The 21820-nt window shown below is 39.5% G+C and overlaps 1 protein-coding gene across 3 annotated transcripts in view; it reads left to right on the forward strand.

Annotated features, from left to right (window-relative positions):
• RBPJ (recombination signal binding protein for immunoglobulin kappa J region) overlaps window positions 1-21820 on the forward strand; it is a 415590-nt gene that overhangs the window by 254396 nt on the left and 139374 nt on the right. For all 3 annotated transcript variants that reach the window (XM_030191260.1, XM_030191259.1, XM_030191261.1), the window contains one exon: window positions 18392-18529. In XM_030191260.1, coding sequence (XP_030047120.1) covers window positions 18392-18529 — 138 coding nt within the window. The remainder of the gene's footprint in view (window positions 1-18391; window positions 18530-21820) is intronic.

The following is a 21820-nucleotide window of genomic DNA, read 5'->3' on the forward strand; positions in this document are numbered from 1 at the left end:
GTATAATAGCTGTTGTAGTTGGTGATTCAATCATTAGCCATGTAGATATCTGGGTGGCCAATAGACATGCAGATAGCTTGGTCACTTGCCTACCGAGTGCAAAGGAAGCGGACCTCACGCATCACCTAAATAGGATTTTAGACAGTGTTGGGTAGGGGCCTGTTGTCTTGTTAAATGGTAGGTACGAATGACATAGAAGAATGTAGTAGGGAGGTTCTGGAAGTCACATTTATGCTTATAGGTAGAAAGCTGCTCCGCGGTAGCATTTTCGGAAATGCTCCTCGTTCCTCGCTCAGGACCCAGGAGGCAGGCAGAACACTGAAGTCTCAATGCATGGTTGAGACAATGGTATAGGGATGAGGGATTTAGATCTGTTAGGAACTAGGCAACATTCTGGGGAAGGGGAGCCTATTCAGAAAGGATGGACTCCACCTTATCCGGAAAAGATCCAGACTGCTGTTGCAAACATTAAAAAAGGAGATAGAGCAGCTTTTAAACTAAAATGGGGAGGGGATCCGAAAATTACCCAGGCAAATGGTTTGGTATGGAGTATCCTTGAAGGATACTATTGAAACAGGACATTTAGGGGAATCCCAATAGAGAGATTTCAACAATGGTGAAAGAAAACCAGGAGTGTTTAAGGGGGGAGACCAGAGTAAAGGATGCACATTATCCCTATCAACTTTTAAGCAGCTTGTAGATTTATGGAAAACGCAATTTGAAGTGTCTGTATACAAATGCTAGAAGCCTAAAAGATAAGTTGACAGAGTTAGAGTATATTTCACTAAATGAAGAGGTAGATACGATAGGCATCTCAGAGACCTGGTAGAAGGAGGACAATCAGTGGAACACTCTGTTAACATGGTACAAATTATATTGCAATGATAGAGTGGATCGAATTGGAGGGGAATTTGCTCTATGTGTTAAAGAGGGAATTGAATCAAACAAAATAAACATTCTACATGAAACAGCAGTGTGGAATCTTGACAGATTAGAAATTCCATGTATGAAGGGAAGGAGTATTCTAGTAGGGTTGTACAAGAAAACATTCACATGCATATTACAAAACATAAAACAAAACAAACCATAATAGCCATTCAATCTTCAAATTAGAGAGGTGTGGTAGCCGTGTTAGTCCACTCTTAAAGGTTATCAATAGAAATCAAACAAAATAAAACATGGAAAAGAAAATAAGATGATACCTTTTTTATTGGACATAACAATACATTTCTTGATTAGCTTTCGAAGAAGGGCAACCTTCGAAAGCTAATCAAGAAATGTATTAAGTTATGTCCAATAAAAAAGGTATCATCTTATTTTCTTATGACCAAAGACTTGCTGACCTGAACATGTATACCCTGGAGGAAAAGAGGAACAGGGGTGATATGATACAGACGTTCAAATACTTGAAAGGTATTAATCCGCAAAAAAATCTTTTCCGGAGATGGGAAGGCAGTAGAACGAGAGGACATGAAATGAGATTGAAGGGGGGCAGACTCAAAAAAGATGTCAGGAAGTATTTTTTCACGGAGAGGGTGGTGGATGCTTGGAATGCCCTCCCGCGGGAGGTGGTGGAGATGAAAACGGTAACGGAATTCAAACATGCGTGGGATATGCATAAAGGAATCCTGTGCAGCAGGAATGGATCCTCAGAAGCTTAGCTGAAATTGGGTGGCGGAGCAGGTGGAGGGAAGAGGGGTTGGTGGTTGGGAGGCTAGGATAGGGGAGGGCAGACTTATACGATCTGTACCAGAGCCGGTGATGGGAGACGGAACTGGTGGTTGTGAGGCGGGAAATACTGCTGGGCAGACTTATACGGTCTGTGCCCTGAAAAAGACAGGTACAAATTCAAGATATGAGTTTATCTTGGGCAGACTAGATGGACCATGCAGGTCTTTTTCTGCCGTCATCTACTATGTTACTATGTTACTATGTTTTATTTTGTTTGATTTCTATTGATAATCTTCAAATTAAAATATTGATTGGATAAAATTCAAATATTGATTGGAGAGTGCTAGGGAGGTAAAATTCCTGGACTTAGCAAATGACTGCTTCTTGAGGCAATGTGTCCAGGAACAGACAAGAGGGGGTGCTATTTTAGATCTAGTCCTTAGTGGAATGTAGGGCATAGTACAAGATGGTAATGGTGTTGTGTCTGCTGGGAAACAGTGATCATAACATGATCAATTTGAGCTAGTATCTGGAGTGGTCACAAATTAAATCTACTATAGCAGCATTTAGTCAAAAAGGTTGACTATGATAAAATGTGGAAAATGGTCAAAAAGAAGCTAAAAGGAGCAGCTGCAATGGTTAGGATTTTAAATCAGTCAGGGATATTATTTAAAAATACTATGATGGAAGCCCAGAACAGATGTATTCCACGTATTGACAAAGGTAGAAAGAAGATCAAATGACAGCCAGCATGGTTAAGAGGTGAAGTAAAAGAGGAAAATTAGAGCCTAAAGTGTGTTCTTCAAAAAATGGAAAAAGGACCCAAATGAAAAAAATAAGAAGCAACTTATGCACGGCAAGTTAGATGCAAAGCATTTATAAAGAAGGCTAAAAGAAAATATGGAGAGAAACTTGCCATATAGGCAAAAATTCACAGTAATCAGTTTTTCAGGTACATGAGAAGCAGAAAACATTTGAGGGAATCCGTGGAACTGTTAGATCATGAAGGAGCAAATAGGGCACTGAGGGAGGCAAGGCCATAGCAGAAAGACTGAATGAATTCTTTGTTTTGGACTTTACGGAAGAAGATGTAAGAGATCTACATGTACCATGATTTTCATGGGTGATGATGCGAAGGAAATGAAAAATGTATGTGATTCTGGAAGATATATTGAGCCAAATTGACAAATTAAAGAGTAGTAAATCACCTAATCCAGATGGCAAGCATTCACAGGGGTAGTTTGACTGTCAACACCAACAGAAGGTGACCTCTCCACAAAAGAGCGAATGCCAAGCGAAAAGAAAGTGGATCCAAAATAAACTCCTCTCTCAAATGGTGTTCTTAAACAAGGTCTGTATTCAAAATGATAAAAACGACCCGACACGAGTCGTGTTTCAGCCCTATCAGCTTGCGTCAGGGGACTTTAAACAAATACAATAACATAAACGTAAAATATAATAGATCAAAACAAAATCAAAGTAAATGCAAACAATAAAACAATCATATGTATGAGAAAACATACCTAATGATTTTTGATACAAAAATTCTTTGCTAGACCGATTACTTTTCAGTCAGTTTTCTATGATGTGAAATATCTATGAGGACATAAAAAATGTATAAAAATCATAATACATATATAAAATATAAATTATTATGTATATGCAAATTTTCAGATAAGCAGCAACACAATAAGGCATTTTGTAATGCAAAGAAATAAATGTAAATATAACTTTAAATCTAATCCGAGTATACATAGGACCACTTATTCACCATTATAATATTACAGATAAGTAGTAATAAAACGAGGCATATTAAAATTCCATTGAGATGGGAATATTTTCCAACCCTCATCACACAGAATGAGGTATCTCTTCTCTATGTGTATCCTCCAATACCTCTCATAGGGAAGACTTTGCTGAAACTCAGGCAAGACCAGGGACCTATGATCTGGTTTCCTCGTCTTCTGGAGTTGTCCTCCATTCCATTGAGATGTGAATATTGTCTGACCCTCTTCACGCATAACAAGGGATCTGTTCTACATCTCAAATTCCAATCCTGGCCCTCACATCTTGGATGTTGAGAGCATAGAATTTGAATCCTTAGATTTGCTGGAGGGAGTCTCCCACATCTTGCTGGCTTCTACTAGGAGGTGTTACTTATTTAAGTGGAGGTGGTTTGCTGTCTGGTGTGAGGGCAAGGCCTTAGATCCCCTCACCTGGCCTACACAAAAACTGCTTGAATTCGTCCTGCACCTCTCTGAATCTGGTTTGAAAGCCAACACTGTAGGAGATCATCTAAGTGCAATTAGTTCTTATCTCCATGTAGGAGGTAAGCTCATCTCTGTGCAGCCTATAGTTCTTCCCTTCATGCAATGTTTTTTGTTATCAGAGCCCCCTTTCAAATCTCCAACTGTGTCATGGGCTCTCAACATTTTTATCACCCAGCTGATGAAAAAACTCCTTTTGAGCCACTTGATTCCTGTCATCTGAAGTATTTGACCTGGAAAGTTGTGTTTTTGGTGGCGGTCAGGGGCTCGCGGAGTCTGTGATCTTCAGTCCCTAGTAGCTGATCCACCTTACCTAAGTTTTACCACAACAGAGTAGTTCTCTGCACACACCTAGGTTCCTTCTTAATTAGTCAGTTGCTCTACCAACATTTTCCCCAGAACCACATGCCCATCCTGGTGAGAGCACAAGTGAGCCTTAGGCTTCTATCTGGAGTGAACTAAAGCCCATAGACAGCCAATCCAGCTTTTTGTTTCTTTTGACCCAAACTGGATGGGGTAGCCATTGGCAAATGCAGAATTTCTAATTGGGTAGCAGATTGCATCTCCTTCAGTTATGCCAGGGTTATGTCAAGGCTCATAATGTCAGAGCCATGGCTACATTGTTAGTCCACTTGAGGTCAGTCTCTATAGAGGAGATTTCTAAAGCTGTGACGTGGTTATCTCTCCACACGTTCACACCTCATCGCTACCCTGGTCAGGATGTCCGACTTGACAACCAGTTCAGGCAGGCAGTCCTGAAGGATTTGTTTGGTGTCTAGAATGCAACTTCACTCCCTAGGCCCTGTTTTCTTGTGTTTCAGGTTACATCTTCACAACTGGTATGTAAAATAATTTCAGGTTAATTGACTGTCAGGCCTTGACATTTCGAGTCCCTATTATCCTAGCATTGTTGTTTTCAGTGAGCTTTGGTAGCTAGGGATTCCCAGCTCTGAGAATACAACGACCTGCTTGTCCTCTAAGAAAGTAAAGTTACTCACACGTAGCAGGTGTTCTCCGAGGACAGCAGGCCAAATATTCTCACATACTGTTCTACCTCCCCTTGGAGTTGTATTTTTTAGCTTTTGTTAAATGAATGAGGGACCCGCACATGCGTGGGTGGTATGATGCTAGGAAATTCTAACTTAATCTTGCCAGTCAGCATCTGTCCGTCAGACAACATCACCCAGCTGTAGGAATACTTGGTCTTCTGTCCTCAGAGAACACCTGCTACAGGTGAGTAAGTTTGCTTTTTTGCTGCTTGAATGTATGAACCATCCAGATGATTACAATCTCCCCAAGAAGATTAAAGTACCAAGTGGACTTAAATTCCATTTCATAGTAATTCGGGATGTTAGGCCCTAAGTTGTGCAGTGATCTCCTTTTAGAACTATGACAGATACCATTTTATGAGCAATTTAAAAATTATTTGAAAGTATAGATTTTTAAACGTTTCTGATTGGAAAATTAATGACTGGGGACAGAAGATTCCGGTGTGCTATTTATGGGAATTGATGATTTGTAGTGTTAGATTTCTATCCTATTTGTTTTATGATGCAGGGATATAAAGTGTTCGGTTGTAATTAAGGAATAGGAATTTTTAATTTTAGCTCACTTTGAGCTAAGTGTGGATGAGTGTCATCGAGTAATGTAAAGTAAGTACTATTGGAAGGATATCTCTGTGAGCTCAAAAGCATTGTTTTATGGGCTCCATAATCGTTATGAAGCAAAAAAAAAAAAAAGGTTCCTGTTTGTGCAGAAGGAAGAGAGAAAAAAATCGGTAGATCATCTGCAGATGTTGCCTAAAAAGGTGGACTAAAAATACAACATAGAACCATCACCCGGATTAAGTAAAGTTCAGCTTTCATGTTCTGAAAAAATTGCAGACACTCATTTAATATGCCGCCTGGTGAAAATCCCAGGCCCATTTAGGTAAAAAAGAAACTATTTTAGGGTGTGATGTTGCCTGTAGAAATGACAGCCCATCACCTCTGCAAAATTCAGTACATGCATACCAGTATGTTTTCAGCATGTAGTGTATTCAGCACCTGTTTGAGAATCTAAGCTTCTGCCAGTACCATCAGATGACTCTCTTGACTCTGTGCTTCAGGTTTTAGTGATAAAGTTAAATATGATCTCTCTAGGCTATGAGAGGATCAATCTTGATATATTACCAATAATTAAAGAAGAGAATGACCCATATGTCCACAATCCTCAGGGGTCAAGGGAGAGAGATGTTAGTTGAACAGAAGAAGGGAAAGAAATTGTTTCAGAAAACGCACCGAATGATCCACAGTGGAAGCCCCCCAAAAGAAATCTTATATATGAAGTGAGTGTGGTAAAAGTTTCAATAAGATGAAATTTCACTGTTCTCTACAGCACCGTTCAATAGTAGCTTCACTATCTTCATCCTCTAGATTAAGAAGCACAACCTATTATCGCAGAAGCTTTTGCTATTGAAAGAGAATATTATTCCCTTCTCCAAATAACCCAAAGAAGCTCAGCATCAATTTTCTGCTGAGCCTCACCAATGAAAAATGATTGATGTTGGGAGTAACTATGCAACAAAAGCAGCCTCCTGACTCTTCTCCCCAGTCTCTGTTTCCTTACGGAATATACAGCTTGTCCTATATGTAAAGTGATCAGCTACACTTTTCTCTTCAGGTGTGGAAGAAAATTACCAACACAACAAAGAGGGATAATACCAAGTACAAGTACTACTGCAAAATGCAAGTAGTTGGCCACAGACAGCAAAGATGAACCACAGGAATTCTGAATAGAGGTGTCTCCTTTTCTCCTTTGGAGCATTTTTGTATCCTGACAACAGATACTTCCAACTTTAATTGGGAAGCCCATCTGAGCTCTCAGCTCAAGCCAAAAATACGGGCACAAGCCAAACAAATGCACCATATCAAACACGTGGAGCTCAGGGCAATATTGTATTCCCTCCAAGTGTTTGTTTACATATTATATTCAAGATGTTAGTTTTAGTTCAGACTAGCAATCAGGATACTGTGTTTTATATCATCAAACAAGGAGGTGTGGTTTCTTTTTGTCTGTGCTCGGAAGCAATGTGAATTTTTGGGACATTGCAATTTCTCATCGTATGAAATTCTAAACTAGGACAGTCAGAACCAGATAGTTGTTCAGCCCCATGGGTGATCTCTGAATCATTGCACCTTTTTCAGGCTTGGGGTCACTTCTCAAATAGATCTATTTGCTATCACCGAGTGTGTAAAACTGCTGTTGTATTTTTCAGTGTTCCAATCCCCTGATCAAAAACAGCCCAGCACAATGATTCTTGTAGCTGTACTGGCCTCATCAGAATTGGTTCTCCTTTTTAAAAAGACTCAATTGTTCTTCATGCAGGTTTCAATTTTTTGCAACTCTTGATCATGAAGAATGGAGGCTCCTTTTTGCTTCAAAACCTCGAATCACTAGTTCTGAGGACATGGAAAAGGGAGTAGCATTTAGTTTACATCTTAGGTCTACCAATTCTGATTTAGGATATCTTAAGTGGCAACAGGAAGCCTTCTACTAGTTGCAGCTGTTCATGCTGTCCTTACATCTCGCATGAAACCAGCATTTGAGTACATAGAATTGCTGTTTCTAGTTGGTCAAGAAAAATCAGTGAGCAAATTTTGGTCACCAATGAACAGTAGCTCTGTGTACTAACCTTAATTTCCTGTCAAAGGTAGTTACTTTTTTCTAAGCAAATGAAGAAATAGACCTTCCTGTATTTTACCCTAAACTGTTCAGATACCATGTGAGAAGTTCTGTCACATTCTAGATTGTAAAAAGGCTTTTGCTTAATACCCACAACAAACTTTTTATTTTATTTCTCATTTCTAACTCGCCTTTTATTTAGGCGGGTTACAATAAAACTCACATAATTAAAATAACATAAAATTAACTTGCAAACAATCAACCTCACTAACCTGCAGAATATATTTCATCAGAATGCAAAATTGCCTGGTAGAAGAAATATGCCTTTAGTTGCTTTTTAAACTTGGGAAATTCAGTAATCAAACATAAATTGCTTGAACATTTATTCCATAGCAGAGGACCAGCAGTGGGAAAAAATGCCTCCTTTGTTTCAACATAATGTAATCTCACTAATGAAGGTAGTGACAGCTGCCGTGTCCTGGGCTGTTGATAGACATGCAATGCCTGAGTCATATGCAATGGGGCCAGACCAATCAAATCTTTCTAAGTAAGCATCATAAATTTAAACTGAATTCTGTATAGTACACCGGAAGTCAATGTAGGTTTTTCAGAGATGAGGTAACACGGATTTAATGAGTCAGCCCAACCACCATATGTACTGCTGCATTTTGTATAATTTGCAGTTCTTGGCATTGAATCTTTGTCAAACCCAAATGTTGCACTAATCCAGCTTATACAAAACCAAACTCTGTACCACGACCTGAATGTTCCTCATCGGTAGCATCTGTTTTATCTTACTCAACGTAAGCAATTGATAAAATGCTAATTATCTAACTTTCATCACTTGAGTTGCATGGTCAAATGTGAATCCAGTATAACACCAAGGCTTAAAATTTGACTCTTCACATGCAGGGAGATATGTTGAAACACCACTGGATCATATTATGCATTATGATGGTGGAAGGCCCTGCCTTATCTTGACCAGGGATATGATGCAGTTGATGTGCAGGAGGTGGCTGGTGGAAGAAGAAACCAGGAGGTACAGACCTACCAAGAACTACCCGAGTTATTTACTGAGTCCTGACTACGCTGCTTTTTAAGTGAGCTTGTAATACTTGCTTTCTAGCCTCTAGCTGATTTAAAGTACAAAAATATATGTGCTTTGTAGTCATACCCAGGTGCCAATATGCTAGTTACTCAGAATGTCATTTTAAGGGGTAATGTTTAACCTCTACATTGTGATTAAAAGTGTGCAGCACATTTTACTGCAGTTTTTGCGTCAGTTGTCAAAATGAAAATTAGCCCTGGAGTTGTAGCATATTTGCTTGAAACACTGTACTCAGAATTTGGTGGTGCAGCACTTGGCCCTGCCCCCTTGACATCAGTAGGGGCTGCGAGTTTCCAAAATAAAGTTGCCAATTCTGAATGCACTGCCAAAGCAGTATGCCTGAGTGGTGTGTCAGGCCCCTTTGGCACTTTATGGGCCTTAATTTGGGGAGGAATTTGCCCAAGGGCTGTGCTTAATTGGAAGCTATGTATTTATAGCAAACTGTTTATTTGGTATTCTGGAGTTTAGTTTGGTTTTTAGTTGATATGGAATGACTGGGTTCATTTTAGTTTGGGGAGGTTGTGATTTTGTAGAGTCGTCATTTTGCTGCAACGAACTGTTCCTGTCAAATAGATATCTCTCAGATTCCATTATGGTGTAGTTTTAGGCCTGGGATGTTTAGGAAAATGTCCAGCAGAAATTTAAATAATTTGATTAAGTGCAAGACTAACATTATTTCTACAGGCCTGGGAAAACATATATTTGTTCTTCATAATTATCCTTGAAGATGGATTTCGTTTGAGAACATTGATAAATATTCCTATAGGTTCAGTACAACAAGAAACTGATAATTTTTCAGTGGCCTGTGTGCTTTTAATGAAGGAAAATTGTGTAATAAAATTGATTTGATTAGAGATCTGGTAGGTGATTCTCAGATTGGATTAGCTAGCATTACTAAAACTTGGCTTACAGGTATGGAGGGACCACGATTACAGGCCATCTGCCCTCAGAGATATTCATTACTATATTGTCCTTGTCCTGAACAGAAGGAGACAGCAGCAAGTTTTGTATATGAGTTGGTTGAGGGTTCATCTGCTATCATGGTCATGAATATCTTTCCTTTGGTATTGGTTTAAAAAAGGGAAAAGAACAGTTAGGTGTTTTGCTAATTGATCAGTCTTCTGGATATACTTGAGAAACGATATTAGCAGTGGAGGATTTCATCGTGCAACATTGTTCTCATTATAAAACAGTTTGATTCTTGGTGATTTGAATCTCCATTTTGCTATAGATTATTATGCTGTAGCATTATCTTATTTATTGGAGTTAGGATTATGGTTACCCCCTAATTCTATAAAAATCGCTAAAAATTGTACGTGCAATTTAATTGAATAACAAGCAAATTATCGCAGATAATTGGCTTTTTAACAAGCAGTTATTGACACTAGTTAGATTTAATTGAAATGTATGCATGTAAATTTAGGTGTGGTATCTGTGCATAAATGTTACGCATGAATCAAAAAAAAGGGGTGTGGAAATGGGAGGGTCATGGGTGGATCGGGGCATTCCTATAAGTTGCGCATGTAGTTGGAAAATAAAGGCATTTGCACCACGTTTTAGTTGGTGCAAATGGCCTCGCCTAAAGTTAGGTGCGATTTCTGTGCATAAGCACTATTATATAAACCATGCTTAACTTTAAGCGCGTTTTGTAGTATAATGCTTTTTTGGCGCCATATATAGAATTTCTTCTTTGTGAACACTTCTCCCACACATATACAGTGGAACCCCCAATATAACATTATGGTTGAGATCCATAAATATCATTGTTAAATGCGGGGATCATGTTATAGCAGGGCCAGTAGAGCATGTGCATAATTGAACCAAAAATTGATCTATTTCAAAAGTAACTGTGTGTAAATTAAAGGGGGAGCTAAGACATGATCACGTTATATGGGGATTTGTGTAATTGCAGAGTATGTTATATCGGGGTTCCACTCTATATGGTTATGCTTTAGATGTTCTTTGTATTTTCTTGAATGAGGTAGGAAATGGATTAGTAAAGTACTTGGAAATTAGTAAATTGGTTTGGACAGATCATTTTGCCATTGGTTTTAGCTTATCTTTTGACTTTAAAAACTAGGGGCCCTGTTTACTAAGTTGCGCTAAGGGCACGCTAGCATTTCAGTGCGTACTAATGATTAGCATGAGCTAAACACTAAGTCGCCCATAGGAACATATGGGTGCTACTACTACTACTACTACTATTTAGCATTTCTATAGCACTACAAGGCGTACGCAGCGCTGCACAAACATAGAAGAAAGACAGTCCCTGCTCAAAGAGCTTACAGTCTAATAGACAAAAAATAAAGTAAGCAAATCAAATCAATTAATGTGTACAGAAAGGAGGAGAGGAGGGTAGGTGGAGGTGAGTGGTTACAAGTGGTTACGAGTCAAAAGCAATGTCAGTCTAGATTTAAAGGTGGCCAAGGATGGGGCAAGACATAGGGGCTCAGGAAGTTTATTCCAGGCGTAAGGTGCAGCGAGACAGAAGGCGCGAAGTCTGGAGTTGGCAGTAGTGGAGAAGGGAACAGATAAGAAGGATTTATCCATGGAGCGGAGTGCACGGGAAGGGGTGTAGGGAAGGACGAGTGTGGAGAGATACTGGGGAGCAGCAGAGTGAGTACATTTATAGGTTAGTAGAAGAAGTTTGAACAGGATGCAAAAACGGATAGGGAGCCAGTGAAGTGACTTGAGGAGAGGGGTAGTATGAGTAAAGCGACCCTGGCGGAAGACGAGACGGACAGCAGAGTTTTGAACCGATTGGAGAGGGGAGAGGTGACTAAGTGGGAGGCCAGCAAGAAGCAGATTGCAGTAGTCTAAACGAGAGGTGACAAGGGTGTGGACGAGGGTTTTGGTAGAGTGCTCAGAAAGAAAGGGGCGAATTTTACAGATGTTGTAAAGAAAGAAATGACAGGTCTTGGCGATCTGCTGGATATGAGCAGAGAAGGAGAGAGAAGAGTCAAAGATGACCCCAAGGTTTCGAGCTGAGGAGACAGGGAGAATGAGAGAGCCATCAACAGAAATAGAAAATGGGGGGAGTGGGGAGGTGGGAGGTGGATGACTCCTAGTGTTTAGCGCGTGCTAAAAATGCTAGCGCACTTTAGTAAACAGGGCCCTAAGTAAGCTACTGAGAGCATATTGAGAAAAAGTATGATTACTAATGAAGCTTTTAGCTCCAGATTACTTGAATTTTTCCAACAATATGAGACTGCTAATGTTGAATTTATGATTAGAGATTGAAATGATCAGCTTTCATGTGTCAAATCAGATTGTTCCAGTAAGGATTACTCCTTGGTATACAGAAAATCTTAAGTTTTTAAAACCAGAATATAAGAAATTAGAGAGAATCTGGCTTCAAATGCTTCATAGGATAAATTGAATTAGAAGAAGGCTATTTCTGTTTACAAATGGGAAATTAAATGTCAAAAAACATTGATAGGATACAATTAGGATGAAATAAATCATCAATATTGTATAGGGAAATGTTCTATTTTGTGCTTATAAACCCACGACAAAGTATAGGAGCCCATTGACGGGTGACCTTGCAGAAGTCTTTAAAAATAAAATTATTGTCTTAAAGGGTTGTTTACTTGTCAAGTGGATTACAGTACTATAACTGAAGAAACTGACATCCATTAAAATTTGAGGGAGATTGCTGGGCTGAATTTTCTTCTATTTCTTCTGCTACTGCTAGTAGGTTAGTACAAAAATTTAGGAAAGTTTTCAATGATCTAGATCCCTGTCATTCACGTTTTTTTTTAAAGATATCTTTCTTTAGAGCAGTGGTTCACATCCTTTATTTACTCAAGACCTACCTGTCAGATGGTACTCTCATACATGACATACACTGCATACATGACCCTCAAAGACCTTTGGTGTGATATAGTATGGCAGTTCTTAATTAAATATAAACATGTTCTGCATCCACAAAAACTGTATCTCCCTCCAACAACAGGTGTGGATCAGAACTAGCACATTTCTACGTGGAAGTTATGTACAAAAAAATGTGGATTTTCATGTCATCTGAGTAATAGCCACTAAATAAATAATAACGGGGAATGGGAACAAAATTAATCGCTAGAATAAGTCACTGGGTGTCTCCCAATAGTATAGAAAAGCCAGCAGCTGTACACACTATGTAATTTATAGAAGGAAAAATGGCCTCAAAGAGCTCATGGATATCACTTATCTCTAAAGCTAAACCGGATCAAATAGATCCTCTCTTCATCATAGGCATGTAAAAAACCTTCAAAAATAGAGTCCAGACCAAAGACCTTTGCATGTGGTTACTCATCAGTTATTCATGCAAAATACATAAATTCAATCCAAAACTGTAGTTTAAGCTGTGAGCTAAATGGTACATCGAATGTGCTGCAGTAACAAAAAAGCACTTATCTGTGTGGCTTCTGCCAACAGGCTAGTCTTATGCCTGTGTACGCTGCATATATCCTTGTGCAATGAGTGCGCTGTCTACTGCTGCGGCTTAGGGCATGATTAGTTCAACTGCCGCAGCAGTAGACAGCGCACTCATTGCACAAGGATATATGCAGCGCACACAGGCATAAGACTAGCTTGTTGGCAGAATCCACATAGATAAGTGCTTTTTTGTTACTGCAGCACATTTGATGTACCATTTAGCTCGCAGCTGAAACTACAGTTTTGGATTGAATTTATGTATTTTGCATTAATAATTGATGAATAACCACATGCAAAGGTCTGTGGTCTGGACTCTATTTTTGAAGGTTTTTTACGTGCCTATGATGAAGAGAGGATCTATTTGATCCGGTTTAGCTCTAGAGATAAGTGATATCCATGAGCTCTTTGAGGCCGTTTTTCCTTCTATAAATTACATAGTGTGTACATCTGAGTAATAGCAACATACTCCACTACCAGGCACATTAAGAAAAAAAATACAAAACCTAAACATTCATAACTCAAACTACATGTAGCAAATCTACCTTCTAACAGAAGCACTAATTTCTATTATTCAAGCAGCATGAACCCTATCCAAGAATAGGCAGCATTACAAATACAATACACCTACTATTGGTAAAACTGAACAAGTGTGACTACTACAGAGTTCTACCCAGAAATTGTATTCGAACAGACTACCACACCTCTGTTGCATGCAAAACACAGAGAAACCATCACCAAATACAGATTAAGGAATCACAAATCAGAAACAGGAACATGAAAATAAAAATTGAACCGGGAACCCCAATAAGTCAAACTTGGCTTGTACCACACCATTGGAGAAATAAAAACAGAAATGCATTTCCTCTTGTACTGAACAAAATACAAAGATAGCTTTGGGAAATGCACATCATAGACAACATAATCCACTTAATAAATTCAAAATAAAGCACTTTATTTTCTACCTTTGTTGTCTGTGCATTATATTTTTCCAAGAATGTTGATCCAGTTTCTCTCTTCTGCTTTTCTGTCTTCTGCTCTCTTTCCATTGGATGCATTCTATTTGTTCTTTCCTCACTTTCCCTCTTATCTCCTTCCATTCCTTCATAACATCTGACATACATCCTTCCTTTCTTTCTATCTTTCTCTTCTGTTTGCCCACTCAAATTTTACCCTTTCACTTTTCAGGTTTCCATCTCTATTTCACTTATCTACCAAATTTCCATCTCCTCCTACTCCCTGGCTCTTCCATTTCTCCTGTCTCATTCTTCTTCAACCTCTTATTCCCTCTTCTTCACCCACTCCCCATTACAATACTTCTACTCTCTGTACTCACTGTTCACCTTTCATTCATCTCCTTAACAATCCCCATGACCTCTTCTTCATGGATCCACCGTGCCCAATATTTCCCCTCCCTACAGTCTAGTAGACCAGCATTTCTCTTTCCACTCCCACTTTGTAGCCCATCACCTCCCTGTTCCCACTCTCTCTACTAACACCTGAAGCAGCTTCCTCTCCATTCCTTTTCCTCTTATGGTCCAGCATTTCTCTGTCCCCTTCCCCCTCCATGACTCAGCTTTTTCCTGTCTGTTCTTGCTTCCCCACCACCCATATGGTCTAGAATTTTGTTATCTACTCTACCTTTCCCTTCATCCCTGTGCCACAGCAGCTATCTGTCCCGTCTTTTTTTCCCCCTTATGGTTCAGCATATCCTTTCCCCCATAATCCAGCAACTCCCTGTCTGCTCTCCCTGTCTCCTCTTCCTCCATCTCCTGCACCAGGCTGGATTTGTGCTGCCTGTCTTCCTTCCCAGCTGCTACTCTATTTTTGCTGGTTCCACGACACAGATAGAGAACTGCTTTAGAGAATTGTGTGGCTGCAATTTTTTATGAATTTGAGTCTTCGACAAGGAATTTTTACAGTATCTTCAGGTCCCATTACTTTAACTATTAGGTAAAAGACAAGAAGAAAATGATTAAAGAATGTTCAAATTATTATCCAGTAGCATGTATATAATTTTTGGCTAAAATACTTGAAGCAGAAGTAGCTGAGCAGCTTACTAAGTATTTATGAGACTTCAAGATATTAGATGATATGTAGTCAGGTTTTAGGAATTTTAGCACAGAAATTTCTTTGCTTGCATGAATTAGATAAAGGAGGTGGGGCCCTATTTTTACAGTTGGATTTAAGTTCAGCATTTGATTTGGTGTCCTATGGCACTTTGTTATTTCAGCTTCATTCTATAGGAACAACAGGTAATGTATTTTTATGGTTCTCATCTTTTTAAACAAAATAGACGCTGTAGAGCTCAACAAAATGAAGAGACCTCTGATTATTGGTCCCAGGATTGTGGAATCCCCCAAGAATTTCCATAGGACCAATAATTGAGGGGAAAAATACCCTTAATGACCACTATTTGTAGTTTGGGAATATTGATTGATCTTTAACTTTAGAACCCCAGATTAATCAGATAATAAAATCATGCTTTTGTAGATTGAAATTATTGAGTAAAACTCATGATTATTTTTCTCTAAATGATCTGCAATGATTTCTTCCAAATTTGATTATTATAACAGCCTATTTTTGGGCTGTTAGCTTGCCAAAGAAATTAATGGATAGGATTCAACTACTACAAAATACAGCTAGTAGAATTAATTATATAAAAGCACATATGATAGGGCAACACCTCTACTTTTTTCTTTACATTGGTCGCCTATTAAGGCACACATTGAATTTAAAATATTATGTTTAGTTTTTAAGATTATATATGGATTGTGTCCTTATCGTTCTGGTTCATATCTCTCTGATCTCAGATACGCTGTTCACAACAAGCCTATATAAACTTATTACAGTATTGTCACCATCTACGTTAAGAAAGTTAGATTCTTCTTAAACAACAACAAAAAAAAACAACTGTTTTTAGCTGTTACACCTAGTATGTGGAATTCTTTACCACTTGATCTGCTTACTGAAACTAATTATCAAACTAAGATAATTAAAAGCCTCGTCTTCAGCAAGAAGTTGCTGTAGATGAAGCTTTTTAAAAATATATTTTGCTTGACTTTGGACATTTTTTTAAATAAAATTTATCTTATGTGATTATTTCTTGTTTGTTTTTTTTGTTTGTTTTGCTGTGTTATGAATGCTAACATTTACATTGTTGTAAACTGCCTTGAGCTACTTTTTGGTAGAAGCGATATAGAAATTCTCATGTTGCTATCAACATGCTGCCCTACAATCATCTCCATTTTTGCTAAATTTAGGGCTAATTTATTAACAGTCATCCATGACTCCAACTTTCACCATCCTGTACAAAAATCATCAACAAGAAAAAACAATCGGATATCATCATCAAAAATCCTATACTCAATTCCAGTTCTTGCAATACTTTACAAAATGGTCTGAGATACTAATTAAACAGCGATTCAGATAATGCTGTCATCTATGGCAAGCCCATGCTCATAGGATTAATACAGCATTATTAACCATTTGCATTGACATCCCTACACCTTATCCACATTGCTCTTCCAGTTAAATATACCGTAAACTATGAATGCATAATCCTTCAAAACCCCAAGATATGCAATCTGTGTAGTAAGATCATATAATCTACAGTATCAAAGGAGATGTCCAGTGCTACAAAGCAAAATCTTACATTCCTATCTATACCCTTCCTAATCATATCCACAGTCAAAAATAAGAGTTTCTGTACTGTGTGCTTTCCCAATTCCATATTGATTAGGGTTCAATAATTTACCTATTTAAACTCCATTTGATTAAGCACCACTTTTTCAATCATTTTTGTCACACCTGGTAAAACTGATACTGGCTTATAATTCAGAATCATAGAAGAATCAAGAGTATCTTCAACAACAGTGTGACTGTTGAAGCCCCTAAAATATTTCCTTCCTTAAGTGACAGATCTACAAAAGTTTGGTGCAATTAATTCTAGCTGCCTTGAAGTGATTTAGTCAGGGTCAAGTTTCTTAGAATGTCAGACTTGCCCACCTTCCCAAAACACTCCCCACTTCCCCAAAACACTCCCCACTTCATAGTCAAATCAACCCCATCCTCAACCTGGTCAATTTGTAGCCTCACATCCAGCTGCTGTACAGCATAGTTAACTTTTGAATTAAAAAAGAAAAAAACTCAGCGGTTAGCGTCACATTAGCATACATGATGTTCTTTCTTCCATTAAAGAAAGAAACAGTATCAAACAATTCTTTAGGCCGATTCATAGTAACAAATATTTTAGTTCTAAAATAATTATTCTTGGTTTCCTTGCAAACTGCTATATATTCAGTTAATCAAATTTTATAGGAATCATAATCATTGGGACCCCCTTGACTTCCACCGAATTCTTTCCATACCTCTGTGTTCAGAATACAACAATATAATGGCCTCATACTTCCAAGGGCTAAAGTCACATACATTTCAGGAAGTCTTATTTGCTGTTTGTTTCCTTCATTCCCAACAGACTTGGCATTTCAGTGGTTAAATGGTCCTTTACCAATTGAGTAACATCCTGTATTCAATTTTGTTGGGAGCAGTTGGGTACTTCTCTAGCCAGTAAACTTAATCCTCATCAGATCAAATGCCAGTGCACCTGATGTAGGTCTCTTGAAGTCTGCTTCACTGTACAGTATACATAAAGCAGCTGTGTGGTTCTCTTATATATTCACATCTCTCTAATTCTTGGACCAGGTTCAATCAAAGAAAGTAATTTTGGTCAAGCTGTACTGATTGCAACTTCAGCAACTCTTGCATTGTTATCAATAAACTAGCCACTGCTGGAAAGCTGGTAAATTGCCTAACATCACTGAGTGGCTCTGGACTTGGGGATCATCCCATTGTGTATCTGATTCAATCCTGCTTATTAATGGAAAAAGCATGTACACATCTGTAACAATGTTTTCCGTGAACAGCAGGATTGATCAAGAACACACAATTCCTCCCACCTTCCCAAAAGTTGCCTATTTTCTTGAGCTATGGAACCAAGAGACTACTGCACATGGATAGAACCAAGCATGCTCAAAATTCTATTTAGTTTTGAACTCTCAGAGGGCTGTTCTTTGCTGGTACTGTGCAATAATGCCACCTATTTGTGTGCCTTCTCAATTCTGCTGACTAAGGAATATAACTCTTACAGGTGGGCAGCATATCTGTATAATTTCAGAATCTTTGTCCTTTAGTTGTAAAAACTTTTGCAATGTATGAGATGCTGTAATGTTAAAAATGTGTAATGAGTATGATAATCTTTATTTTCCAGTATGTATTGCATCAGGGACAAAAGTGGCACTATTTAATAGACTGCGATCTCAAACTGTTAGCACACGATACTTGCACGTAGAAGGAGGTAACTTCCATGCAAGTTCACAGCAGTGGGGAGCATTTTACATTCATCTCTGTAAGTATTTGTGTAAACATACCATTTTTGGAACAGGTTAAGGGACTGGGTTCCATTGAGCTGATAAAGAGTTTAATGTCAGCAGTGAAAAAGAAGAGAAGAGCAACATATGAGGTCCACTGAACCTAATTTTAAATAATCCGTGTGCAGCGCAAATGATCCTTATTAAGGAGATTTTCAGGAGTATCCAAGGCATAAATACTCACCATCTAAAGTGTTGTGACAAGAAATCTGTTTTATACCCCATAGCACTATTACTGTCTAAACTTCTACAGTGATGTAAAAAAGTACTCCCCTTCAGTTTCCCCATATTGTTACATGTGTCATACTGAATAGTTTCTGATCTTTAAAAAAAATATTATGCTATATTAGATGAAGGGAACATGAGTAAATATATAATACAGTTTTTAAATTATTACTTCATTTATTTAAGGAATAAAGTTATCTAACACCCCATATCACCCATGTGAAAAAGTAACTGCCCCTTAAACTTAATAACTGGTTATACCACTTTTAGCAGCAACATTGCAACCACATACGTCCTATAATTTGATAATCAATCTTTCAGTTCACTGTTAAGGAATCTTAACCACTCTTCTTTGCAAACTACTTTAATTCAGACACATTCATAGTTTTTATGCTTGAACTGCGCATTTCAATCCTGCTATGGCATCTCTGTTGGGTTTTGGTCAAGACTTTGACCAGGCCAATCCAGAACTTTCATTTTGTTTCTCCTCAGCCATTCAAATGTAGATTTGTTTTTGTGTTTTAGATCATTGTCTTGCTGTATAACCAGTTATGCTTCCGCTCTAGTTCATGGACAGAAGACTGGACATTCTCCTTAAGAAGTTTATGGTACTGTGCAGAATTCATGGTTCTTTCAACAATGGCAAATTTTCCAGATTCTGAGGCAGCAAAGCATCCCCACACCATCACACTACCACCGCCATGTTTGATTGATTGTTTATATGATGTTCATACTGTGAAATGTTATATTTGCTTTATGTCAGATATAATGGGACTTGTGTTATCCACAGAGTTCCACTTTTGACTTGTCTGTTCATAGAACATTATACCAAAGATTTGGGGATCATCCAGGAGTGTTTTTGCAAATTTGAGATGAATATTAATTAGTATTACTCTCAAATAACAGTTGTTTTCGCCTTGGTGCCCTCCTATGAATCCCAATCTTTCTTATTGAAGAGTCATGAGCACTGACCTTAGCTGAGGCTAGAGAGGCCTGCAGATCTTTGTATATTCTACTGGGAAGTTTTATAACTTCCTGTAAGACTTGTCGCTGTGCTTTTGGAGCAATTTTGGTCAGCTAGCCACTCCAGGGAGAATCCACCACTGTTCCAAGTCTTTTCCATTTGGAGATAATGGCTCTCATTGTGGTTCGATGGAGTCCCAGAGCTTTACAAATGGTCTTAACACACTTAAGCAATTTTTTTTTCTCATCCTTTCATTTTCTTTTCTCCCTCCTTTGTAGCATAGAATTCTTGTAGAAACTTTGTGTTGATTATCACTCTCATGGAAAGGTTCAAGATAAAGTAATGTTTAGATTTAACAGGACTGGCTGTAATTAAGCCAGGGTGTATTCAATCAACTGAATTCAATTATCAATGAAATTTGGTCAATTGGTTACTTTTTTACACAGGTGATATACGTGTTATCAAGTGTTGGATAACTTTGTTCTCCGAGGACAAGCAGGCTGTAGTATTCTCAAAGCTGGGTCGGCGATCCACGCTGGCCCGGGAACCAGCATTTAGCATAGCAAAAACGTTTGCTAGAGCCTTCCAGCACGCTGCACATCAAACTATGCATGCGCCGAGTGCCGTCCTGCCCGCCGCGCAGCCACACTCAGTTACTTTTTTCCACGTTAGGGGCGGGAGCTAATTTTCTGGCTCTGCTTCGTCGCCCAGGAGAGTCTCAGTGCCTTATTTCGCAGCTTTTTTGCCTTTATTTCTTTCTTTGTTTTTTATTTTAGTGTTGTTTAAAAAAAAAAAAGAAGAAGAAACAACTTTAGTTTCTTTGGACCTGCATACAAGTTTCCTTTTATTTTAGTCGTGGCCGTCCTTATGCCTGCTTGACCGGTATTTTTTCCCTTTTTTGTACACTTTTTTCGGCACCATTGCGTTTTTTTGATTTGGCTAGGGCAGTCTTCCCTTCCATGCTATCGAAGACTCCCAGTGGCTTCAAACATTGTTCTCGGTGCAACCAGACCATCTCAGGCACTGATACCCAGTCGTGGCGTATCCAGTGCCTTGGGCCCGACCATAGCCCAGAGCTCGTTGTGCCCTTTGTCTTCGTATGAAGAAAAGGACTAAACTGGCTTGAAAAGCCCAGAGACGAAAACATTTTGGGACTCGGTCCGGGTCGTTGGCATCGAAGGAGGCATCGATGTCAGGAATGGAGGTAGGCATGGCTGCTGAGAGACCTTGACACACTGGGAGCAGCGAAGCATCGAGTGGGTCTCCACCTGCCTCGAGGCCTCCTGCAGTGCAGGCCCCCCTGGGACCGCCCGTCGGACTCGACCCCGAGGAATTGGGATTGAACGTCATCCTCGGCACTGAGGAGCCTCGGTGAGGTGCATCTAGCGAAGGCTAAGAAGCACCGACACCATTCTCCGTCAACCCATGGTGCCGGGAGCTCCAGGGCACCGAGGTCATCAGCACCCGAGAAGCGTCGACGCCGGGAGGACCGCTCCCCCTCCATACAAGAGGTGCTGACACGTTGGTCTCCCAATAGCCCGGTTCCTGCTCCCAAGCCCCAGGAAACTCTGCCACCAACTGATCCACCGGCCCCGCAACGTCGTCCGATGGTGGCTCTTGACGAGCACATTCGGGCCTTGATTCCAGAGCTTCTGGAAGGACTGCTGCACCAATCTGCATCGGCGTTGGGTGCTGCTTGCGCCTACCTTGCCATCTGCTGCAGCTGTGTCTGGCTCTCCACCCGCGGTGAGGTCTCCAAGTTCGGCGTTGGTATCTGCTGCCACCCAGGTCAACTCTCCATTGGCGTTGATGGAGGAAACTTTGCCGCAGTCTGTGCAGGGGTCCGGATCTTTGGCGTCGAGGCAGGTCCGATCTTGGAAGTCACTGAGGGAAGTGCTTTCTGACACCGAGGAAGAACGCTCATGGGAGTCAGAGGATGTTCCCAGGTACTTCTCGGATGAGTCCTTTGGGATTCCCTCTGAACCTTCCCCTCCACCTGAAAGGTGACTGTCTCCTCCTGAGAGCCTCTCCTCCTCATCTTTTGTATGGGAATGGCCCAGTCCATTTCATTCCCCATAGA

Source organism: Microcaecilia unicolor, chromosome 2 (genome assembly GCF_901765095.1).
Source record: "Microcaecilia unicolor chromosome 2, aMicUni1.1, whole genome shotgun sequence".
In the NCBI taxonomy this organism is placed as follows: domain Eukaryota; kingdom Metazoa; phylum Chordata; class Amphibia; order Gymnophiona; family Siphonopidae; genus Microcaecilia; species Microcaecilia unicolor.